Source organism: Chiroxiphia lanceolata, chromosome 7 (genome assembly GCF_009829145.1).
Source record: "Chiroxiphia lanceolata isolate bChiLan1 chromosome 7, bChiLan1.pri, whole genome shotgun sequence".
Taxonomy (NCBI): Eukaryota; Metazoa; Chordata; class Aves; order Passeriformes; family Pipridae; genus Chiroxiphia; species Chiroxiphia lanceolata.
Genome location: NC_045643.1, coordinates 12823909 through 12843336, shown reverse-complemented (window position 1 = coordinate 12843336; position 19428 = coordinate 12823909). Strand labels below are relative to the sequence as shown.

Below are 19428 nucleotides of genomic sequence, written 5' to 3'. Positions count from 1 at the left end.
TGCTTCACCTCCAGTCAGCTCTGCTTCCCAAGTGGTTAGCTTCCCAAGTGGTTGCATGATATCAGAGCTTAAGTGAGAGCCAAAATGCTTTGTGGCCAGGGCTGCTGGAGAGATCTGCTTCAGATGCCTCAGTCCAGGAACTGAGACTCAGAAAAAGAAACACACACAAACTGTGCTTCTTTAGCTATAGGCAGAACTACTGGCACTCTATGCATTCAGGACAATTTTCCAGGCATGACTTGTGACTTGGTTGTCACTCTGAGTCCCTGCAGAATACATCACAGCACTTCGGAACATGTGAGCTCCACTCAGAGCACCTTGGAGGTACTCCTACCGTCACCAGAGCAAGCTTCTGGGGGTTTCCTCCACTTCAAGTGTCTCTAACCCTTCCCTGCTCTGCAGATGTCCCGTCACTACCCAGCACCAAGTTTCTGACACCTGCCAAAGAAACATGATATCAAATTGCCCCTTCAAGCCCCTGAGTGCCCCCAGGCACTTCAGTTCTCCTGTCAAGCCTGTTAATGTGTCCCTTCTCTGCCACAAGTAATGACGCATTCCTGGAAGCAAAAACTGCAATGAAAGTCTTCTCTACATGTGAGCTAAGAGCTTTCTTTGCCTCATACCATTTTTACTCATAAATATAATATCAAGGTGATCGTGTTCTTCTCAGACTACTCAGAGTGTTCTGTAAGTAAAACCTGCAAGTGGCAATTTATCAGATGAAAAAATAAAAACCACATTCGGTTTCTCCCTACACTTAAAAATGACCACGTGCAATCTCTGAAGCAGACTGATCTTTGTAACAAGGTCATGAATATCAGCTGAGGAGGCGGGGGGAGAAATAAAACCACCCTGCACATGTTTTTCCTTCTGTGCTGCTTTCTAACTGATGTTTTGCTCACTTTCTAAGCAAAGAGGAAGCCTCTCCTGTTCCCGTTACCCTGTGTTTATCCACATTCCAGCAGCCAGTGGCTGCTCCTCCAGGCGCTCTCCAAGGGCAAACAACTGGATCTCGCCACAATGCAATTTTGAACTTGAGCCACATCCAGCTCTGAGTGGGAGTGAGGTGGGAGCCCTGTGAGAAGAAGCGATAGGGGGAGCGGATGGTGAGGCACCATGAAATCTTTTGAAAGCGTCGCTCCTGCAGGCTTAGACAAAAAGCATAGCACACCCTTTGCCTAGTGAAAGGCCCGGAAAATGCACTTTAGGAGGCACAGCCTTAGGAGTCAGAATAAATCCTCCCAGATGTCCCTAGTGACAAAGTAGCCCAATTTGATCAATACAGCAGCATTATTAACACTGTGCTGCCTGACATGAGGATAGTCATATGTTCTTGCCTCTGCTAAGTGTGGGGGAAGGGATGCTAACTCCTACAGCAATTCACAGGGGAAAAGTCTCTCTCAGAATCATTAAGACTGCACAAAGAATCTCTTACCCATTTTCATGGAAGCTGCTTTTTTTGGGAGAGCTCTGCTTCATTAGTATTGATCAAGCTCAGGTGGAATCCCAGAAATAGTATGTGCTTTATGGTTTTCTCAAAAAGAAATTTTGTTTTTAACTACTTTAGAATCTCTATCTTCAGGGTTTTTTTCTCTGCAGGCCCAAGTAACCTTCCTTTTGGGGGCTGGGTACAGACACATAAATGTAGGTGGTTAAAAACAAAAGGCAGGACTTCATGATTAGCAAATTTTGAACAATGATTATGAGAATTAGGGATTGAGTTAAATGCATTTGGATTCAAGCAGAAACAACGGTAGCAAAAAGGGGTGTGTATGTGTGTGTGTGTGTGTATATATACACACACATATATATATATCACTGCCCCTCCTGAGCCCCATCCAGAGCCATGGCCTTTCTGTGTTTTTACAGACAATCCTGGTGAGTAACTCAGAAATTGGCAAGAGAACAGAAGAGGAAGAAAAACAGTCCTAGCTAATCACCTGCTTTAACCACAGCCAGCAAATCTGAGGATTTTGTAAAAACTAGATCCTGTGTGTATCTTGTGACAAGTTTGCAGAAGGCTAGAGAAGTACCACCCCTATGCCAGGTGACTTGGCGTGGGAGAAAACAGAAAGACTTTCTTACCCACAAAGAGAGGTGTCATCCATTGTTGGAAAACAAAAACCCACCACAGAAATGCTGCATCAGCTCCACCATCTTTCTCCAGCACTCATTTGGGACAACACATTGTCAAAAACAGGGAAAACAACAGATTCGCTCTCCCCACCAGGAAGAAATCCTACTATTCATTCCCTCTGCCACCGCTTCACCAAAACCCACCAAGACTATCAAATCCAAATCTGTGCCAGGGAGGTGAAAAATGCTGAGTTTGAGCACATCCAGGCCACTTCCACGCTGTGTCTGTTAAGTGTTTCTCACCAGAGAAGTGTGGTGCTTCAGAGCTGCTGGCACAAAATCCTCCCAGAAAGGGATGCTGCAGAAGTGTCTAGACAAACTAAAATTAAAAAGAACAAATTATATGACACTGCCCACTGTCTGCACACCAGGGCCAGATTCTCAGAGGGAGGTGTAAGTAGCTAGCGCCATAGCTAGTGGAGTCATCTTAATTTACACTGAGCAAGGATCTGGCCCAGAAAAATATTCCTGTCAAGTCTGCAGCCAAAAATTCCTCTGCTAGACCACATTCCACCAGTTAAACTGCCAAAGAAGACAATTGCAGAAATAATTTAATTAAAATGGAGATCAGGAAGCTGCTATCCTTTTCAAGCTCTGCTCGACTTCCTTTCTTCAACAACTGAGCACTTGGGTGTCCCAGTTTCCCAGCCTGTAAAATGGGCACACTACAGCTTCCCCGCTTTCTGAGAGCAATGGCTGTGAAGTATCTCATCTGTTCAAAGCCCAACCATCAAATCAAACAGATATGTGAATGCTCTAAACCTCTGGGTCTTGGATGAAAGGGTATGTATTTTTCTCTGCTGAAACAGCTCTGTCATTGCTTCTGGAAAATTTGAGCTTCAAAAAGGCAACTTGCAAGTTTTGCTTCCAAGACTGTAGGTGTCAGGTTCTGTGACTTATCGGGGTACCGCTGAGCATTTTTGCTGCTCCAGACTGTTCAAATTTGCCAGCACAGACCCTTGTATACAAGTGAGAGTTAGGCAGAGAGGGTACTGCTTTCCCACAGTTTTCTCAATTCATATTTTATTTCTGAAGTTAAACTTTTGTTCTGATTAGCATCTGGATGGACAGTGAATTTTCTGCATATTCAATTCTTCCAGGAAGTCATTAGGTGGAAAAATACACCCAGGATGTAGACCAGTGCAATCACACGATCGAGTTATAAGAATGGTGCCACGTGGTGCCTCATTGTAGCAGGTCCTTTCTTTGTTTTCACTCCTTAATTTCTATTAAAACATTTGGCTTTTTACATGCTGGTCTGTAGAATCATTAGCAACAACACATGGTTTAGGACCTGTTTCTTTACAGTCCTCATGTTCCACACAAAATCCCTCACAGATAACCACAACTTAAGAGCTTGCTGAATAAAGGGGAGAAAGATGACAGTTTCTGTGAGAAGTCTTCACAGCGTCAGAACCAAGCAAGAACCAGCAGAGCCTCGCTGCCTGCAGCCAGCCATGCTATCTGATGAGGCCCCACTGTTTTGTTATAACTCCAGCAGATCTGTACAGGGCAAGCAGCTTTCCTCCTGCACCCATCTTCTGAAACAACAGGAAAATACTTCTTTGCCATGCAAGCAGCCCAAGCTGACTCAAAGGAGCAGAGATGGTAAAAGCAGCACAGTGGACAAACACAGAAGGAAGATCCAGAGCCCGGGGTGTCCTGACAAGTGAACTGGAGAGTGCCTCACAGTCCAGGGCAGCCAACGCGTCCGGTGTCCCCCCTCTATCCGTTCCCTGGCTCAGGTAGGCTCCTCTGCATTACACTGGTGGATTTGGCAAATCCTTCTTTAATGCAGCAGTGCCAGGGGGCAGGGAGCCACATTGCTCAAGGCCATCACAGCCACCCACCCCAGTGGGTGGTGGCAAAAGGGGGGACCCTCTAAAGGGACAGTGGTGGGACCCCACCACAGACCATGCAGTGTTTTGGGTGGATCTGCTCCCTGCCCACACTGGAGCAGCTCCCTTTGCTGAAGAGCTGTGCAGCTCTTCAGCAGGACCTCAACAGGGTGGAGAGATGGGCAGAGAAGAACTGTCTGAAGTTCAACAAAGGCAAATGCAGGGTCCTGCACCTGGGGAGGAATAACCCCAGGCACCAGTACAGGCTGAGCTGCTGGAAAGCAGCTCTCCAGAGAAGGACCTGGGGGTCCTGGTGTACAACAAGCTGTCCGTGAGCCAGCAGTGTGTCCTTGTGGCCAAGAAGGACAATGGTATCCTGGGATGCATTAGGAAGAGCATTGCCAGCAGGTCAAGTAAGCTGATCCTGCCCCTCTACTCAGCCCTAGTGAGGCCACATCTGGGGTGCTGTATCCAGTTCTGGCTCCTCAGTACAAAAGAGTTTCTGGAGCGGGTCCAGCAGAGGGCAACTAAGATGACTGAGGGACTGGAGCATCTCTCTTACAAGGAAAGGCTGAAGGAGCTCAAGGTTATGGAGTCTCTCTCATTGGAGATACGCAAGAACTGTCTGGACACAATCCTGTGCCACGTGCTCTGGGATGACCCTGCTTAAGTAGGGGGGTTGGACCATATGAACCACTATGGTCCCATCCAACTTCACCCATTCTGTGATTCTGTGAAGAGAAGGGCAGAGGTATGCTGGGTGGGCACTGAAATTCAAGGGGTTTTTACCCTCTAAATATGATCCAGTGTAAACACCCACCTCACATCCATTAACCACAAAACCAGTGGTCTTTAACTAACTAATCAGCATATAGATACTTTCTCACAAACAAAGGTCAACAATGCACAGCAACCCTAACAGCTTTTCCCAATACTAATATCACCCCACGGTTATATTTGTGCTTTTAGGCTCTTTAAAATGCTGAGATCTTTCATGACTCACTGTCAAAAGCCAGCACTTAGAACCAGCTACCATCAAGTCAAGACATCAGCACCAATTTGACTTCATCCCATTTTAAGTCTGTTTCATTAAACAAACAAACACAAATTTGGCATCAATTTTTTTGTTTCCCTTTACTGTGATGGATCACAGCCCTTGCTACAAAAACATGCTTAATAAAAACAAATTGGAAAACTAAGGAAACTGATAAAAAGCTTTGATTGTGAAGAAAAGCAGGGAAAAGGGCTTAAGGAGGAAATGCTACACTTTTCTGTGATGCCAGCAGAAAGAGGCAGTTTCTAAAGAAAACCACACAGCAGCAAGAAATAAATTCTTGAGATTGAATTTGGAAAAACACAAATTAAAGCATTCATGGAAGAAACAGCAACACAACATGCACACCTAACACAAAGCAGAGATCCAGTAAGGCTGAAAAAAGACCTAGAACAGATAAGACACAGAAACCAATATAGCTTCGAGGACACAGTCTTAGCATCTGATATACAGGAAAACTGGAAGGAACACAGAGATGGAAAGTATGACAAAACTGAAAGGGACATGCATCTTTATTATTATTTATCACATCTGTTCTGCAGTCAGTTGTAATCTCTAGTCAATGAGCAGGGGTCTCATTTCACATTTAGATAAAAAATTCTTGAAAGAGTTAATACAGATGAAGATGGGGGAAAGCTTTGTGCAGCTATGAGCAGGGTGAATCCAAACAAAGCAAGAGACTCATAGAGAAGAGAGAGAATATGGGAGGGGGAGGAATCAGACTCAGGTAGCAAAGAGAACACCCTGCTAGATATCCCTCCCCTAAATTGGGTTTTAGCACAGGCTTCCAAGGAAAGCAGGGCCTCATGCTAGGTGGATTTCAAATGAGACTGGAAAGCACCACTGAGGCATACATTAAGAAATGGCATCTGGGCAGAAGTACTTTATGATCTAACAGTGCCAATCTCCAGGCTGTTTTTTTTTCTGGACCAGATCTGCTTATATGCTGTTTATTGCTGCTGGATGAAGGTAGTGATCAAAAATGCTTTTTATCATGTGCACCCTGCTCTTGAACCTAATTTGCCTTCAGAATTAGCCGGTAAACCCCCGGCTGAACACGAGGTGTTCCCTGACCCTTCTCTAACCTCAGAGGACAATCTGCAGTCAGAATGTGCCCCCATGACATGACATGACATGACATGGACTTGCTTTTGGTTCCCGTCAGAGCAGGAGGAAGCCCCACGTCCATGAACCTGGTCTCTCTTGTGACACCCATTTCCAACCTGACGCACAGTACACACGTGAGGGACTCTCGAAACGAAACATGGCTGACCATCCGTACGTGCACACACAGGAACCCTGCCTGACTCACATTTACACTACAGCTTTTTGACATCGTTAAAACAGAGCAAAAAGGTCTCAAAGAGGATTTACACAAGTGGATTTTAATGTCAAAAAAGGCTGTTCTGATAATTTAAGTCTCACCTCTGGATGACACAGCCCACTGAAGTGCACAAAGGACTCCTTTAGACACTCAATTATAACCACTTTCAGGTTGGTTTTCACTCTTGGATATGAAAGTCGGAGGGTAAATAACAATGGGATTCTTCCTTCTATCCATGCACTGAGACTTTTAAGAGACCTCTCTCATCTGTCTTCATTTCCCAGATGGGTATGACCGTCCTGGGGGAAGCAAAGCCCACACCAGACAGCATTTGGGAGGCTACATTTAGCTCTTAGAAACATCTTCTCATCCCCTCCCACAGCCACATTTTCTTCATTTGAAAAACCAATGAAAACAAATCATGCTACATCCTCTGCTTTATAGAGGACAGTTCAGGACCTCCTACTCCTTCTTGGAAAGAAAATTTCTTTCCGATACAGTTTCCATTGTTTATTAGCTGAAGGTGGGGGGAGAAATGGTATTTATAGGATGCCTAAGGCTATGCTCACTATAAAACAGGAATAAGTCAATACAGCTAGAGCACAACTTACTGGCCTATGGTGCAACATTTTAAAAAATGTACTTTCTCATTATGGCACTTGAGAGTATCTCCTCCCGCCAACACGAGTGGAAATACATTTGTAAGAGCCATAGAGCAGCAATATTGTTTTAATCAAATCATTAACATGGGTGTGCTGTTTTCTGCCCACATCCTGATATTTATTCCACATCCTGACAAGACCTGGGATTTGTACAGACTATTCTCCTGCAAGGTGTCAAGTGACTTCGTGGAAACTGGGCCAGTGCAAATTCATGTATCACCAGTGGCAGATCTGCACTCACTGACTGATCTGAAATCCCTAATGTGATGAGGGTACTATTCTTTCCATTTACAAAGAGAAACAGCATTCAGAACTGAATGCCAAAGGTCTCCTTGACCTTTTCCGTTTAAAGAAATGGACTCAAGACAGAAATTCCCATCTTGTACCACAGTGCAACACCACCTGCCCAGAGATGCAGCTTGCTCAAAACACTGACCAAATGGTATATGGTATAGCTCTCACTGCATGAAGATAATTCATACAAGACAGTCCCAGTGAGGAGGAGCCTTCAACCTAGAGCATTCACTCCGTGTCCAGTTCGAAAGGCACTCAAGACTTGGAGTCGTATGCACTGGAGCTATTTGGGAGTAAGAACCCACCCACCCCCTTGCTTCCCTTGCTCTCCCTCACATATGTTCTTCAAAGAAATTAATTTCTCATGTCAGAAAAAGAAATCCCAGTGCAGCCTTTGTAGGGCTCTGTGCACCTACTGTCATTCCTCTTGGCACTCAGAAACAATGCTGGGAAGTCACCTGTTTACCAAGTCCTTTACACCAAAAAGTAACTCTGCATTGGTATTCTTCTGTTCTTCCTTAAACAACTGGGGTTTATTCATGTTTTAAACAAACCACCAGAGTTTAAAAAGCCTAACACAAGCTAGCCACACTCAGTAAAGAGTATTTAAACTGTGTACCCTGAAACGTATTTGCCAGCATCCAAGAAAGATTAATAAAGGAGTCACTTTGGAAAACACAGAACTATCTTGAGTTAACAGAAAATCAGGGCTGACTGAAGAGCATGAGCTTTGTAGCCAGCTCTGAAGTACAGCATGGTGCAGTGGGACCAGGCTGTCCTGGAGGCATGCAAACCAAGCAGAGCAAGGCCCTCATGATAACTTCTTAAACCCCAAAATCTGCCCAGATCCTGAAGCACTGATTCAAGCAAACATCTTCATCCAGGAGGCACCGGAGACAGGTATTTCAGCCTGTGTCTGGAAGGTTTCAACCTGTAATCAATGCAAGACACAGGAAAGCTCCCCCTGACCTTAACAGTACAATTAAACACCAAAGACTCATTCCCTCTAAAAAAGCCCCTCAGGTTAAACCAGGATCTTCCATTTTCAAACACTGCATACAACAATCTTTCTTTGCACTTTAAAAAACACAAGATAGCTAACGGATGTGCCAATAGAAAAGTCTACAGTTTTCCTGCAGTAGAAAACTACTCCAAGTGATGTCCATTTACCCTAAAATTCTCAAACCTGCAAGAGAAGCACCTGACAAGTTCTCTCACTGGGTCATGTCAGCACTTACAGCAGTCTGCCTCTTCTTCCAAGATACTTCCAAATGCTTCCTTCCTCTAGTCTGATCAGACAGAAACTTGCCTTACTCTCCCTACTTCACTGCAACACCCACTGCTTTTTCACAGGTTTCTTAAAACCCCAGCTCTCAGAGGGTTCTGTTTACATCAGAACCAGCTTTCTCAGCACCAAAACCAAGCTCCTGGTTTCCTCAATTGTGCAGGAAAGCCTACTAATGTGATTTTACCCTATTCTGAAAGATCAAAACCCAAAAACAAACAGAAGAAACACATATCTTGGTAAGAACCTGATGTACAGCAACCTTCAGATGTTCACAACCACTCTGAGGTGCTGGCACAGCTTATGAACAGCTGGGGGAGGATTGTGACACCACCAGAATGAACTGGGACAGCAGCATCAGGTGGAGATAGAAAAGAGCTATTTTAGCCAAACTCGCTGTATTCCCAAATCAGTCAGTCCAGTGTTCTTTGCTTCTCCCTTATTATCTTAAAATGCAGACACATTTAAAAACAAAATCAAGAGACACCAAACTTCATCCCCATCTGATCTAGACACTAATGAGAGAGGGGTTTTTTTCACTGGCACCGATTTTCCATTGTGCAGCAAATGCAGCCTCTCCACTGTCCACGTGTCAGAAACAAAGCCACTTCTGGCCTGATGCTTTCCATATGAAACACTAGATCCCATCTTTCTTCTCCCCTCTCCCTTCCTCCTTTCCATACTTAATTACTCACACAGCAGCTGTAGTAGGTTGCAGATGAGTGGAATGTTTTCTTCGGAGCAGAATAAATTTTCCAGGCTGACAGGAGAGGCCAAAAGAATGAAAAGAAAAAAACAAACCCTAAACGAGAGTTATTTAGTACTTTTCACCAGCTCGAAGCAGGCAGCAAGCTCTGCAGGGTTGGCACCCTTCAAACCACTGTGTAGGCACAGGAAAAGAACAAAGCCCCTGAGCCACTGAGCCCACCCTGTGCCCCGGGATATGAGGCACCTCAGATCCAGCAATAAACCAGACGTGCCAAGGGAGGGCGAGCACAGCACCTCACTGGTGACCAGCAGTTGCAAGGAGACGAGGAAAACGTGTGACTGCACTGCTCTTATGCATCTGGTGTATCGACACGCCTTGCCAGGCTCTTTCCACAGCAAGGGAGAGCAGGCACCCAGGTTAGAGATCAGAAGTACCCAGACACTGCTCACAGCATCACGTAGTGTTGTGGCTGCAGTTCTCAAAAGATGCAACAGAGTCACAGGATGCAGAGAGTCTGGATGCCTTTTACTAGCCAGATTGCTAATAGCTGGGAAATATGAATCAATGTTAAGGGCACAAGACTTAAAACGAAAAGCTAAAACTGACAACAGAGCGGAAGATGTCAGCCAAACCAAGTCTCTCACACCAAAAACAGTGCCAGGCCCTTGGGAAATTCTAGAAAGTACAACTGGCTGAAAGATTTCTACCAAACGTTCTCAGAAAAGAATACCTCTTTGTCCAATCTGAAGTGTTTTATTGGAATATATATTCATTTTGGAGTAAAATCATTATCCACTGAAATTTCACACACCTAATATGTAATCTGAAAGGGCAGACGTGAATCAAGCAAAGCAGTCACTCAAATCTGGGTCTCACACCTAAGTGCTCTGATGTGGTCAGTGTCCCTTTTGGGTGTAAAAAGCCAGCAGACAGGAGTGTCTCTCACCCCTCCTACTCTTCTACCCACCGAACATTTTTCACTATGGCCTTTGATCGCTGGAACCTTTTTTTCCATCCAGCCCTGGTGGAAAATAAAGGCAGGCGATTAAAGGCAGTCCCCTACTTCACCCCCACCAGCACAAAGCAATTCAGCACAATGCTGATTCCCCTCCTGGGCTATAGCGAAGACAGTCAGCAGAATTTGCAAACGTTTACAAACTCAAGAACTTTCCTTATGTTTGGAAGTTAACTTTGCCCACTCGAGAGTCAGGATTAAAACCAAATACCTAACACCATAGTAGCCCACTAGCAGTTAAAGCATTTTTTAAATTTAATTTACTTGTCCTGCCATATGCATTTTTCCTCACCGCACAATCTAAACAAACACTCGTTTTCACTGTGATTTTCAGTCACTTCAGTTGCACCATAAAAATGCTGCAGTGCCAGAGCTGCAAAGGCAGCAGGTGGGCAAGATGATCCCGTCCAAAAGACAGAAACCCTACTTCCAGGGCTTTCTGAATTATAAAGATGGAGATACTTCCAATGATTGCACTTTCTGTCAGAACATGCTGGTTTACAAAGGTCCATCATGGTCAAACATCAACCCTATGTCAGCATCCCTTTAAAACTGACCTTGTGAGGCTACAGGTTTAAGGGCAGGATTTGTAAATCAAGACACTAATTGGAATGTCTCAGAAGAGCCTCTCACAAACCAGTGTCCTTCTCCTTCGCATCCTTCCCCATCAATCACACTGTCTCCCAAGCTTGCCCGTGTCACTGTCTACTTCTCCAGTCCTTGCAGAGTAGGAGCCGTTGACCCCCACATATGATTTAAACTCCAGCTTTGCACTCAGGCCCACAATGCTGGGAAATAACATAAGGATTAGGACACATGAGACATGGCCTGTAAGCATCGTATTCAAAGCTATTATGACACTTAAATGTATGGCTGCTGGACCGTCAGCAAGCACTAATAGGCAGTCTGTGCATAAATGACTCAGACTCACTAGTGTATGTATGTTGTACAGTACACCACATGCATCTTAGCAGTTCTCCAAAAGTAACACATGTAATGAACGAACAGTTGCACTGAGTGGAAGTTCTCTGAATTGGAAAGGATCCTTCACATGCAAGAACAGGGAGTGAATGAGTACCTGCTTTAAAAGGATTAAGAGCATCAGAGCAGCTTAATATCAGAGTTGATATATTGAACCTTTTAAAGAAAAAAAATTCCATGCCCTTCTGCCTGACATTCCTACACTCAACTCCAACACTTTCTAAAAAACTCAAGACGAGGTCAAATCAGTGCTATGCACAGGTTGTCTCAAAGACACCACAGACCTCTGGGAAGGGGGATTTAGCTTACCTTTCAGAACCTCATTTTTTTTCAGAGGCAATGCCGCACCCCACCGAGGGCTGCCTGCAGAGGAGCTGTCCTGCACTTTCAGCATGTGCCAGCTCATGTGGCAGGATCTGGGCCCGCAGCTCCAGAGGGGCTGGCTCCCATCTCCCCATGGCCCAGCACAGCCGTCTCCTGCCCCAGCCACTGTGTCCGAGCACCACAAACCCATAACACGAACCCCCACAGCAACCCTATGAGAACAGAGGAGCTGCCAACTCATCTTGTAACTGAAGGACTGAGAAGCAAAGGTTTGGAGTCCTGATTAAATCCAAGATGTCTAACAATCTTTGAGCATAAAGACGGAAGCACTTTCTTCTAAGGAGGGAAATGGGATGCCTGCTCTCACAGGCAGCCTAACAGCCAAGCAGTCTTCCTCACCAGCTGCTGCCAGAGCAGGGGTGACAAATACAGCCTGGTGAACACAGTAATATACGAGCTTTTTCTGATGTACACACCTATCCCTATAAATGCCCCAATAATGGCATTTTCTTAATGCTGCTGGAATCAAGTAAGAGTTGGAAATCCCATTACTTTTATTTTCAAGAATAAAAGACAACTAAACAAATCTTCAGTGGCTCAGATACAGGGAAAGTATAAAGAACATCAAATTAAAAAATAGAAGGTCTGTGACTTTAAAGACAAGCTCAGTGTCTTGGGGACCAGGAACATGATTTTTTTAACTCAAAGTGGCAATGCTAGGGGGAAGCTCTTTCCCTAGCAGATTTGTTTTAATTTTTTGCTACAGAATCAGCTGAACTCTGCAGTTCAACTAAATCCAGACTAATTTTGACCAAGACAGAAGCACCCATACTACAAAAAGGACCTGCGGCGAAAAGAAATTCAGCAGTTCAGGTGGGTGATTCCCACCACTTGAGTCTGAAAGATATCACAAAAATGGCGCTCCCAGCTCCTGAGTGCTGCTGGGAGTTTGGAAGTGGTGGACACATTGTAGATGGATAGATACAAAAGGAATGGGCAGGAGGCACTTGAGAGTCCAAGGAAACAGAAAGTAAGAGGGACTCAACACCATTCTGGAAAACACCTTTATTAACTATCAAAATTCAGGTTTAGCGTCAAAAAAGAAAACTGCCACCAATTACAATACCTGCAGGTAACTTTTAATGAGGTTTTGAGCATGGTGATCAAAAGCCTACAGTTTTTCTTCCCCTCTGCAAAATGAGAGAACCTTGATAGGAGATGAGGTGTACTACTACCCCATTGCTTAATGCCCTGAACACCAGTGTTGCTCAGCCAGTGAGCAAAACCCCTTTGTTTCGTAAGGACAATTGTAATCAAGGTTGTTCATATGCATCTACACTCAAACAGAAGCCGCTTCCTTCTCACTTCCCACGTTTCCCACAGCAGAATGGAGAAACAACACACTGGATGTTTCTCAGTGGTATCATTTGACAAAGCCTCAAAAAACCCCCAACAATATCCAAAACATACCATTTGCCTCAACCCTCAAGAGCTTAAGTATGAAATTACTGCCTGGAACTGAAAACGTTCTGCCATTTCCACAAGGAAGTATCGCATTGCAGACTAGCTATATACCATGATTTTTATGTAGCCTACTCTAATCTATGCATTGCCTATTCAATAGGACATACAGAAATGTGTGGGCTTGAAGGAGCGTAGATTTCAGCATCCCAAATAAGTAAGAGAAAATATTTTTTAGTTGAGTACCCACATTATGACTGTGCATTGCTTAAAGGTATGTACCCCATTTCAAAATCACTTGACGTAGGTCATACATATAATCAGCTATTTTAAGACCTGTAACCTGGATTGCAAGGTTCTATGCTTTCATAATGCCAAGAGATAATCACTTATAACAACAGATTCTATAATTAAGAAATCACGTAACAATAGACACAGCAGTTTCAAGTTTGTCTTTCCTCTCTCTGTCCATCTCTTTCTCTAAGGTAACAGGAGTATGCTTTCAACACATGGAGCAAGCAGAGAGCCTGCAGGTATAAATGGACCGGCATTTGGAGTCTGAAATACACTGCATTACACAGGTGGCTGTTCTTGGAAGTCAACCATTTCTGAAAGTTATTCTCAAGAGGTATGATGTACTATAAGCACTTAAGAAATGTGTTACACCGTGACTGGAACCAAGATGAAATAGCAATATTAAAAGAGATGGTTTAGTTTATGTAGTGGCCAACTATGCCATTAAACTAGAACAATGGAGATGATGTGGAGGCAGGAATGTTCTCCAGTGTGATTTATTCCTTTCCAGTAGGAGTGGAAATTTTTGCTATAGGCCTGAAAATGACCCTGTCCGCCAAGCAAAAGTCAGCATTAAGATGTAAGAGTTCTGTTAGATTAGTCACCTCAAGATACTCTGCTCTCACACAGCACAGGAATCTCAAAGCCCTTTGCCAGAATGGGTCAAAACTCAGCCTCGTAAGCTCCACAAAGACCATTAGACCTTAGCATTGCTGTTGTCAGTCACTTCAGAGAGAAACTGAGGCTTGAAGAATTGATTAAAAATAGGCAAAGACGACTCTATGAGAGGGTCAAAAGCAAAACAAAGGCTTACTCGATCCTATGCTTTACAGGAAATGTGCATCTTTCTTGAAAGGATCATTGTTTGCTGCAGCTGAGAGCAGCTGGGTCAGCCAAGGCGAGAGGAAATGTTATCGGGCAATGGTTATCAGGCAAACAATATAATGCCATTTCCACTTCTGCCAGCCAATTAGTCCCGTGCTGCCTGCTGACCCATGTGGGAAGGGCTGGCTCCTTTAGAATAAGGATTTGGCACCTAAGCCCTGCCAATTTTTTACAGCTGCATCAGCTACACGCACAGTGACTCTGTGCATCTACCTGCTCTTTGTGCTCCCGTATTCTGACATTATGGTAACTGCCATGCTAGAGGCCATGCTACGGCCCCCACAGAATATGAAGAGAGCCCCAAAATGTCTCCTGATCAGAACCCTTCTCCACAGTAGGCTGGTGGGTCCAGAGTCCACCAAGGGGCCTACAGAGAAGGACAACAGGAATTCTCTTCCCTAGGAAGAGGCATATCTGATTAAAAAAAGATGCCTTCTGCACCCTGATCTTTCAATGACCCCCCAAATGACATTGTGAAGGCTCAGCAGGAAGAACAGACTGAAGCCCCATGTCCACCCTTTCTTGACTTCTCAGCCCTGCTCTCCCTCTCTTTGAAGCCTGGCACACAGTGGGACCACATGCAGCTGCACAGGCTACGCTCCTCAGAGTCGTCTCTCTCAAAAACAGCCTCCTACCCACTTCCTTCCTCTGCAGAGACACTCTTCGGCCTCATGCTGTCTCTCCCAGCAGTCTGGTTCCAATCTCGGGGATGCCACATCAGACAGCTACCCCTAAACAACAGCCAGAGGCCCTCCCACTGCACCACAGCAGCCATACAGGTGCTGAAATCTCCCCCCGCCCTGGCCCTGAACTGCAGAGTCAGCTCGCAGGGACAGGGAGCAACTAGGACAGTTCAATTAGAGCCAGGATGAAGCACCAGGCAGAAACACACAGATGCTGAGATATCAGCCAGCTGACATATAGCGAATGCCTGATTTTCCAGCGCACAGAGGCCACCTCTTCCTTTAATCCCTCCTCAGTGCCATAGAGGCTCAACACCTCTGGAAAAGCTAAACAAACTTCTTTCTCCTGACGAAGTTGTGCTATGAATTACTCATTAGATCCTGACCTCCCCACTACAAGAAAAAATCCTCCTACCTCAAGAGTGTTTTGCCTGAAGGAGTATACTCAAAGCCAATATAGCAAAGCTAAGCTTTTGCTGCCTAAAAACCAAGCCCTCCTTTCCCAATATGTGTCTTAAAATAACGTCAAAGGCATCATGGTGTCAGTTCCAGCTTCACTTCAGGTATTTCCACTTGCACAATCCAGAGTGGATTACGGGGTTTTTGATTTGTATTTTTTCCTTCCAAAAAAGAAACCTACACAAAAGGGAACAATCTTTCCATACACAAAATCTTTTTGTTTTGTACATATTGCTGAATTGCTCTCATTCAACTCCAACGCTAATTGTAAAAAGCACAGATACCAAACTTGCTCACATTCCTCTTGCAGTGGGAAGGAAAAATGGGAGAGATCAGCTGACTTTGTGCATTTAGCAACCTGCCTGTGCTGTCAGTGCCCAGTGAGTGATGGGTGTTTCACAATCGGAAATATGAGCAACTGGCCCAGTTGTATAGTCCTCAGCCAGCAGCTACCAGACTGTGGTCCAGGGTCAGGAGAAAAGGAAGACAAGACTGTGTCAACACTTTCACCCTAAGGCATGCTCTGATTTTCATTGGGGCAAGTGCATCTTTTATAGTATCACAGTAAGCATCATTTCTCAAAGCAGGACCTGGCACAGAGTAACTTCTGCACATCAAGCACTAGTAGCTGCTAATCACAAAACTGGAGCTCACAACGGCTGATAAGGAAGCTTCCTCTTAACCCACACAACTACTTCCTCCCCCCTTCCACCCCCTCACCTTTTTAAGACACTGAAGTAATCTCCTGGGGCACTGCTTTGCTGCTGGGAGAAGCTCTGCTCTGGAGCCTCTGTGAAGCTCAGGTATGGCACCAGAGCACTTCATAGGAGCAGAGGCAGGACCTGTTCAAGTGTTTTCTCTCAAAATTAAAGCTGCTGTTTCGCAATTCTGACACTTCCCATATGGATCAGTCACTGCCCTGTCAGCTCTCTTCCTTAAGGTCTCAATGGTAGCCTGACAGGATACCTTTAGAAAAACACACATGCCTTGTCCCAAAGTGGCTATGGTTTGCCTTAAATAAATAAATCCCCAAGACCTGATTACATTTGTAAGTGATTCAGAAGAATTAAATTGGGGTCTCTGTGTCAGTGGGTCTGCCAAGCCTGCGTGCCAGCATGGTCTCTGCACAGCCAGCTTCAGCTGCTCCCACCACTGACACATCAGTTTTGCTGCCCGTTGTTTGCAAGGAGAGTACACACAGCAACAGGGGAACAAACCATAAATACAGGATACATTATGAAACGTCGGGCGCTGGTTGCAGGATTTGAGAGGAAAGAAGGGAAAATGTAGCAAATTATTTTCAGCTTGTCTTTTTAAGCATACATGGAGAATCAGTGGGGTTTAACCAGGAGTGTAACTTTAAATTCTGCAATAGTAACAGAGGGATTGGTATATTGTAGTATATAAAACAAACTGCTGCTCTTCCACGCATAAAAGAAGGCAGAAGGAGACAGAGTATCACTCGCAGTACTGCCTAAAGCATGCTGGCTATGTCAACAGACTATCTTGCTTTGGACTGTTTGGACTGTTATTAATATGCAACTGAATATGCAACCGATCCAACACCAACAATTACATGAATTTTTTTTTTAATTAAATTATATTAACCTCTTCAGTTTAACTAGCATGTTAAAAATATAAAAGGAAAGCAGATGTGACCGTCATGGATGTGCATGCTGAATATTAATAACAGAAAGCATCCCCTCCCCCTTGGAGGATAAGGCGAAGTTGGATCGGTCATTTTGCAAATTAAATCCTGAATGTGTTCACGCTGTAGCTGTCAATAAACCTCTGGTTTGTGTGCATATACCCACAAAGATGAAGCCAAAACAATTTTACTAGGGTAAACCTTTAAAGATCCAGCCGCGATCCAGCTGGATGACAATGCTACAGCCTGAGTACTCCCCTGAAGCTCTGCCGTCCACATTTCTCCCCTCACACATTTCTAAGGAAAAATTAAGTGAATATCCCACACTGTCAGTTACTGGACCCCTAACACAGGCTACCCTTATGCTAGCCAGGTGAATGCTGGCAAGATGAAATCCAGTAGCTCGTTGTTCTCACACTGACAGTGCCACTGGTCCGTGCGCTGCAATCGCACCACATGTCATCCCAACCACACTCCACTATTTCTACCCACCAGCAGATGTGTTTTTTTTTCTTTTAAAGAGACACTAGTTTCCAGAATTTCACCTGGCATATTTCTGCCAGAAAATCACATCAAGAAACAGGACTATCTTACAATGTTCTGCCATAAATAAGAATCCTGTCTTTCCTTTTCCCTCAATATCCCAGTTGATAACTATTTATATTTATCAAGTGGGCTCATAGAGCATTTTATACAGTTCTTCTCTATAACCTACTCTTCTCCTTGGTCTTACTTATTCACGCTACCAGTCCTCATTTTAATGCATTTGTAATACTTGATTTCAATTTTTATCCTAATTCTGCCTGCACATTAACCCTACAGTGCCTCAGAACACATTGGTTTACTGGAACCAGCCTAAGGCATCATTGTTCTAAGACAGCAAGAAGTGTGTATTTCTCCTTGTCTTCTAAGGAAAAAAAAAAAAGAACAAAAAATAAGTCGCATTCCTAGTTACAGAATTCAGCTTAAAAGCTTTTGCTAATGCTTCCACACACCTGCCCACTCCCACCTCTGACTCAAGCTACAATTTTTATTGACATATACTAATTACCTGAAAATAAGAATGATCTATTCCATTGCCACCAGCTGCCAGTTGCCAGCACTGGTTGGAAGTGATCAGGCTTGTTTAAGAGAATAGAACAAAAAATCTAAGCTCAAAAAGAAAATTAAAAAATAATAGTCATCATAAAAACAAAACCCTAAAGAATGCCACCGGTTCTCAGGTACTGCCGGGTGTGCTCGGAAAGGGCTGAAGGCAGACAGATTTGAATGGATGCTCAGTTTGTCACGGTAAAAAATACAGAGATTTAAAGGTCTACCCACGCAGAAAAAAAAACAAAAACCAAAAAAACAATAAAAAGAACCACCAAAAAACCCCAACCCTGAATTAAAGAACAAAAATAAAATAAACTCAGAAATGCAGCCTCAGTGCATCGACTGTCTGCGCTTAAGAGATTTACAGGAGTAATTTAAATGATTCACCTGCTGCCAGTTTTCCTCCAAGGATGGCAAAGCTGAGAAGTAGCCGGTGTCGTGGACAAGCTGGAGTTCCTGGAATATACTATAACTAGCCAAGACATCCATGCTGCTGCTGAGCAAGACCCTTTCTTTCTGCTTTTGTGTATGTTTGTTTGCTCGGGTGGGGGGTTGTTTTTTGATCATAAAAAAAAAAAGGAGGAGGAAAATCAACCAATGATAAATCCAGCGTCCCTTTGGCTTTGTTTTGTTTCAGTCACACTTTAAAAAAAAGAGAGAGAGAGAAAGCGGATGAGCGTGGACGGACGGCACGGTCCGGGGGCCGGGCCGAGCAGGACGAGCGGCGCCGGCGCGCACCGAGCACCCCGCGGCCGCCGCACCGGGGCACGTCCCCGCCGCGCTCCGCGCAGCCCCGCGCCGCGGCCATGCGCGCTCGCGACCGCCCTCCCTCCTCGCCGCCCCCTCCCCTCTTTATTTTCGGGACACCACATCCCACATCCCTCCCCCCCCCCAATCCCGCTTCCCTCTCACCCTCCCCCGGCAAGCCCGGCGCGGCCCCCCCTCGCGCGCAGCCGCGCGGCCCCGCTCCGGCAGCGCGTGGCCATGTAGGGTAAACGGCGGGGCGGGAGGGGCGGGCCCGCTCCGTGCCCGGAGCCACCGCCGCCCAATGGTGGCGCCGCTCGGGGCGCGGGGGGCGGGGCCCGAACGCCGACGCGGGCGGCGATTGGCCGGTAGCGGGGCGCCCGCCCCCTCCCCGCGTCCCGCGAGGCGGCGCGCGGCGAGCTATTTTTAGGGCGCTATATAACGGGGCGGCGGCGCGCGCGGCGGTGGCAGAGCGCGGAGCCGTGAGGGGCGGGCGGGGGCTCTGCGCGTCGGCCGCGGCACCCGGGGCGGCAGCGG

At 45.4% G+C, this 19428-nt stretch overlaps 1 protein-coding gene across 3 annotated transcripts in view; it reads right to left on the bottom strand.

The window, feature by feature from the left end:
* Window positions 1-19093, bottom strand: part of KLF7 (Kruppel like factor 7) — a 62088-nt gene extending 42995 nt beyond the window's left edge. For all 3 annotated transcript variants that reach the window (XR_004358118.1, XM_032693767.1, XM_032693769.1), the window contains exons 1-2: window positions 19060-19093; window positions 18535-18789 (exon numbers count right to left, since the gene is read on the bottom strand). Coding sequence is in view for 2 of the 3 variants with exons in the window: in XM_032693767.1 (XP_032549658.1) it covers window positions 18535-18714 (180 nt within the window). In the remaining variant the exon portion in view is untranslated. The remainder of the gene's footprint in view (window positions 1-18534; window positions 18790-19059) is intronic.
* Between the last annotated feature and the right edge of the window lie 335 nt (window positions 19094-19428).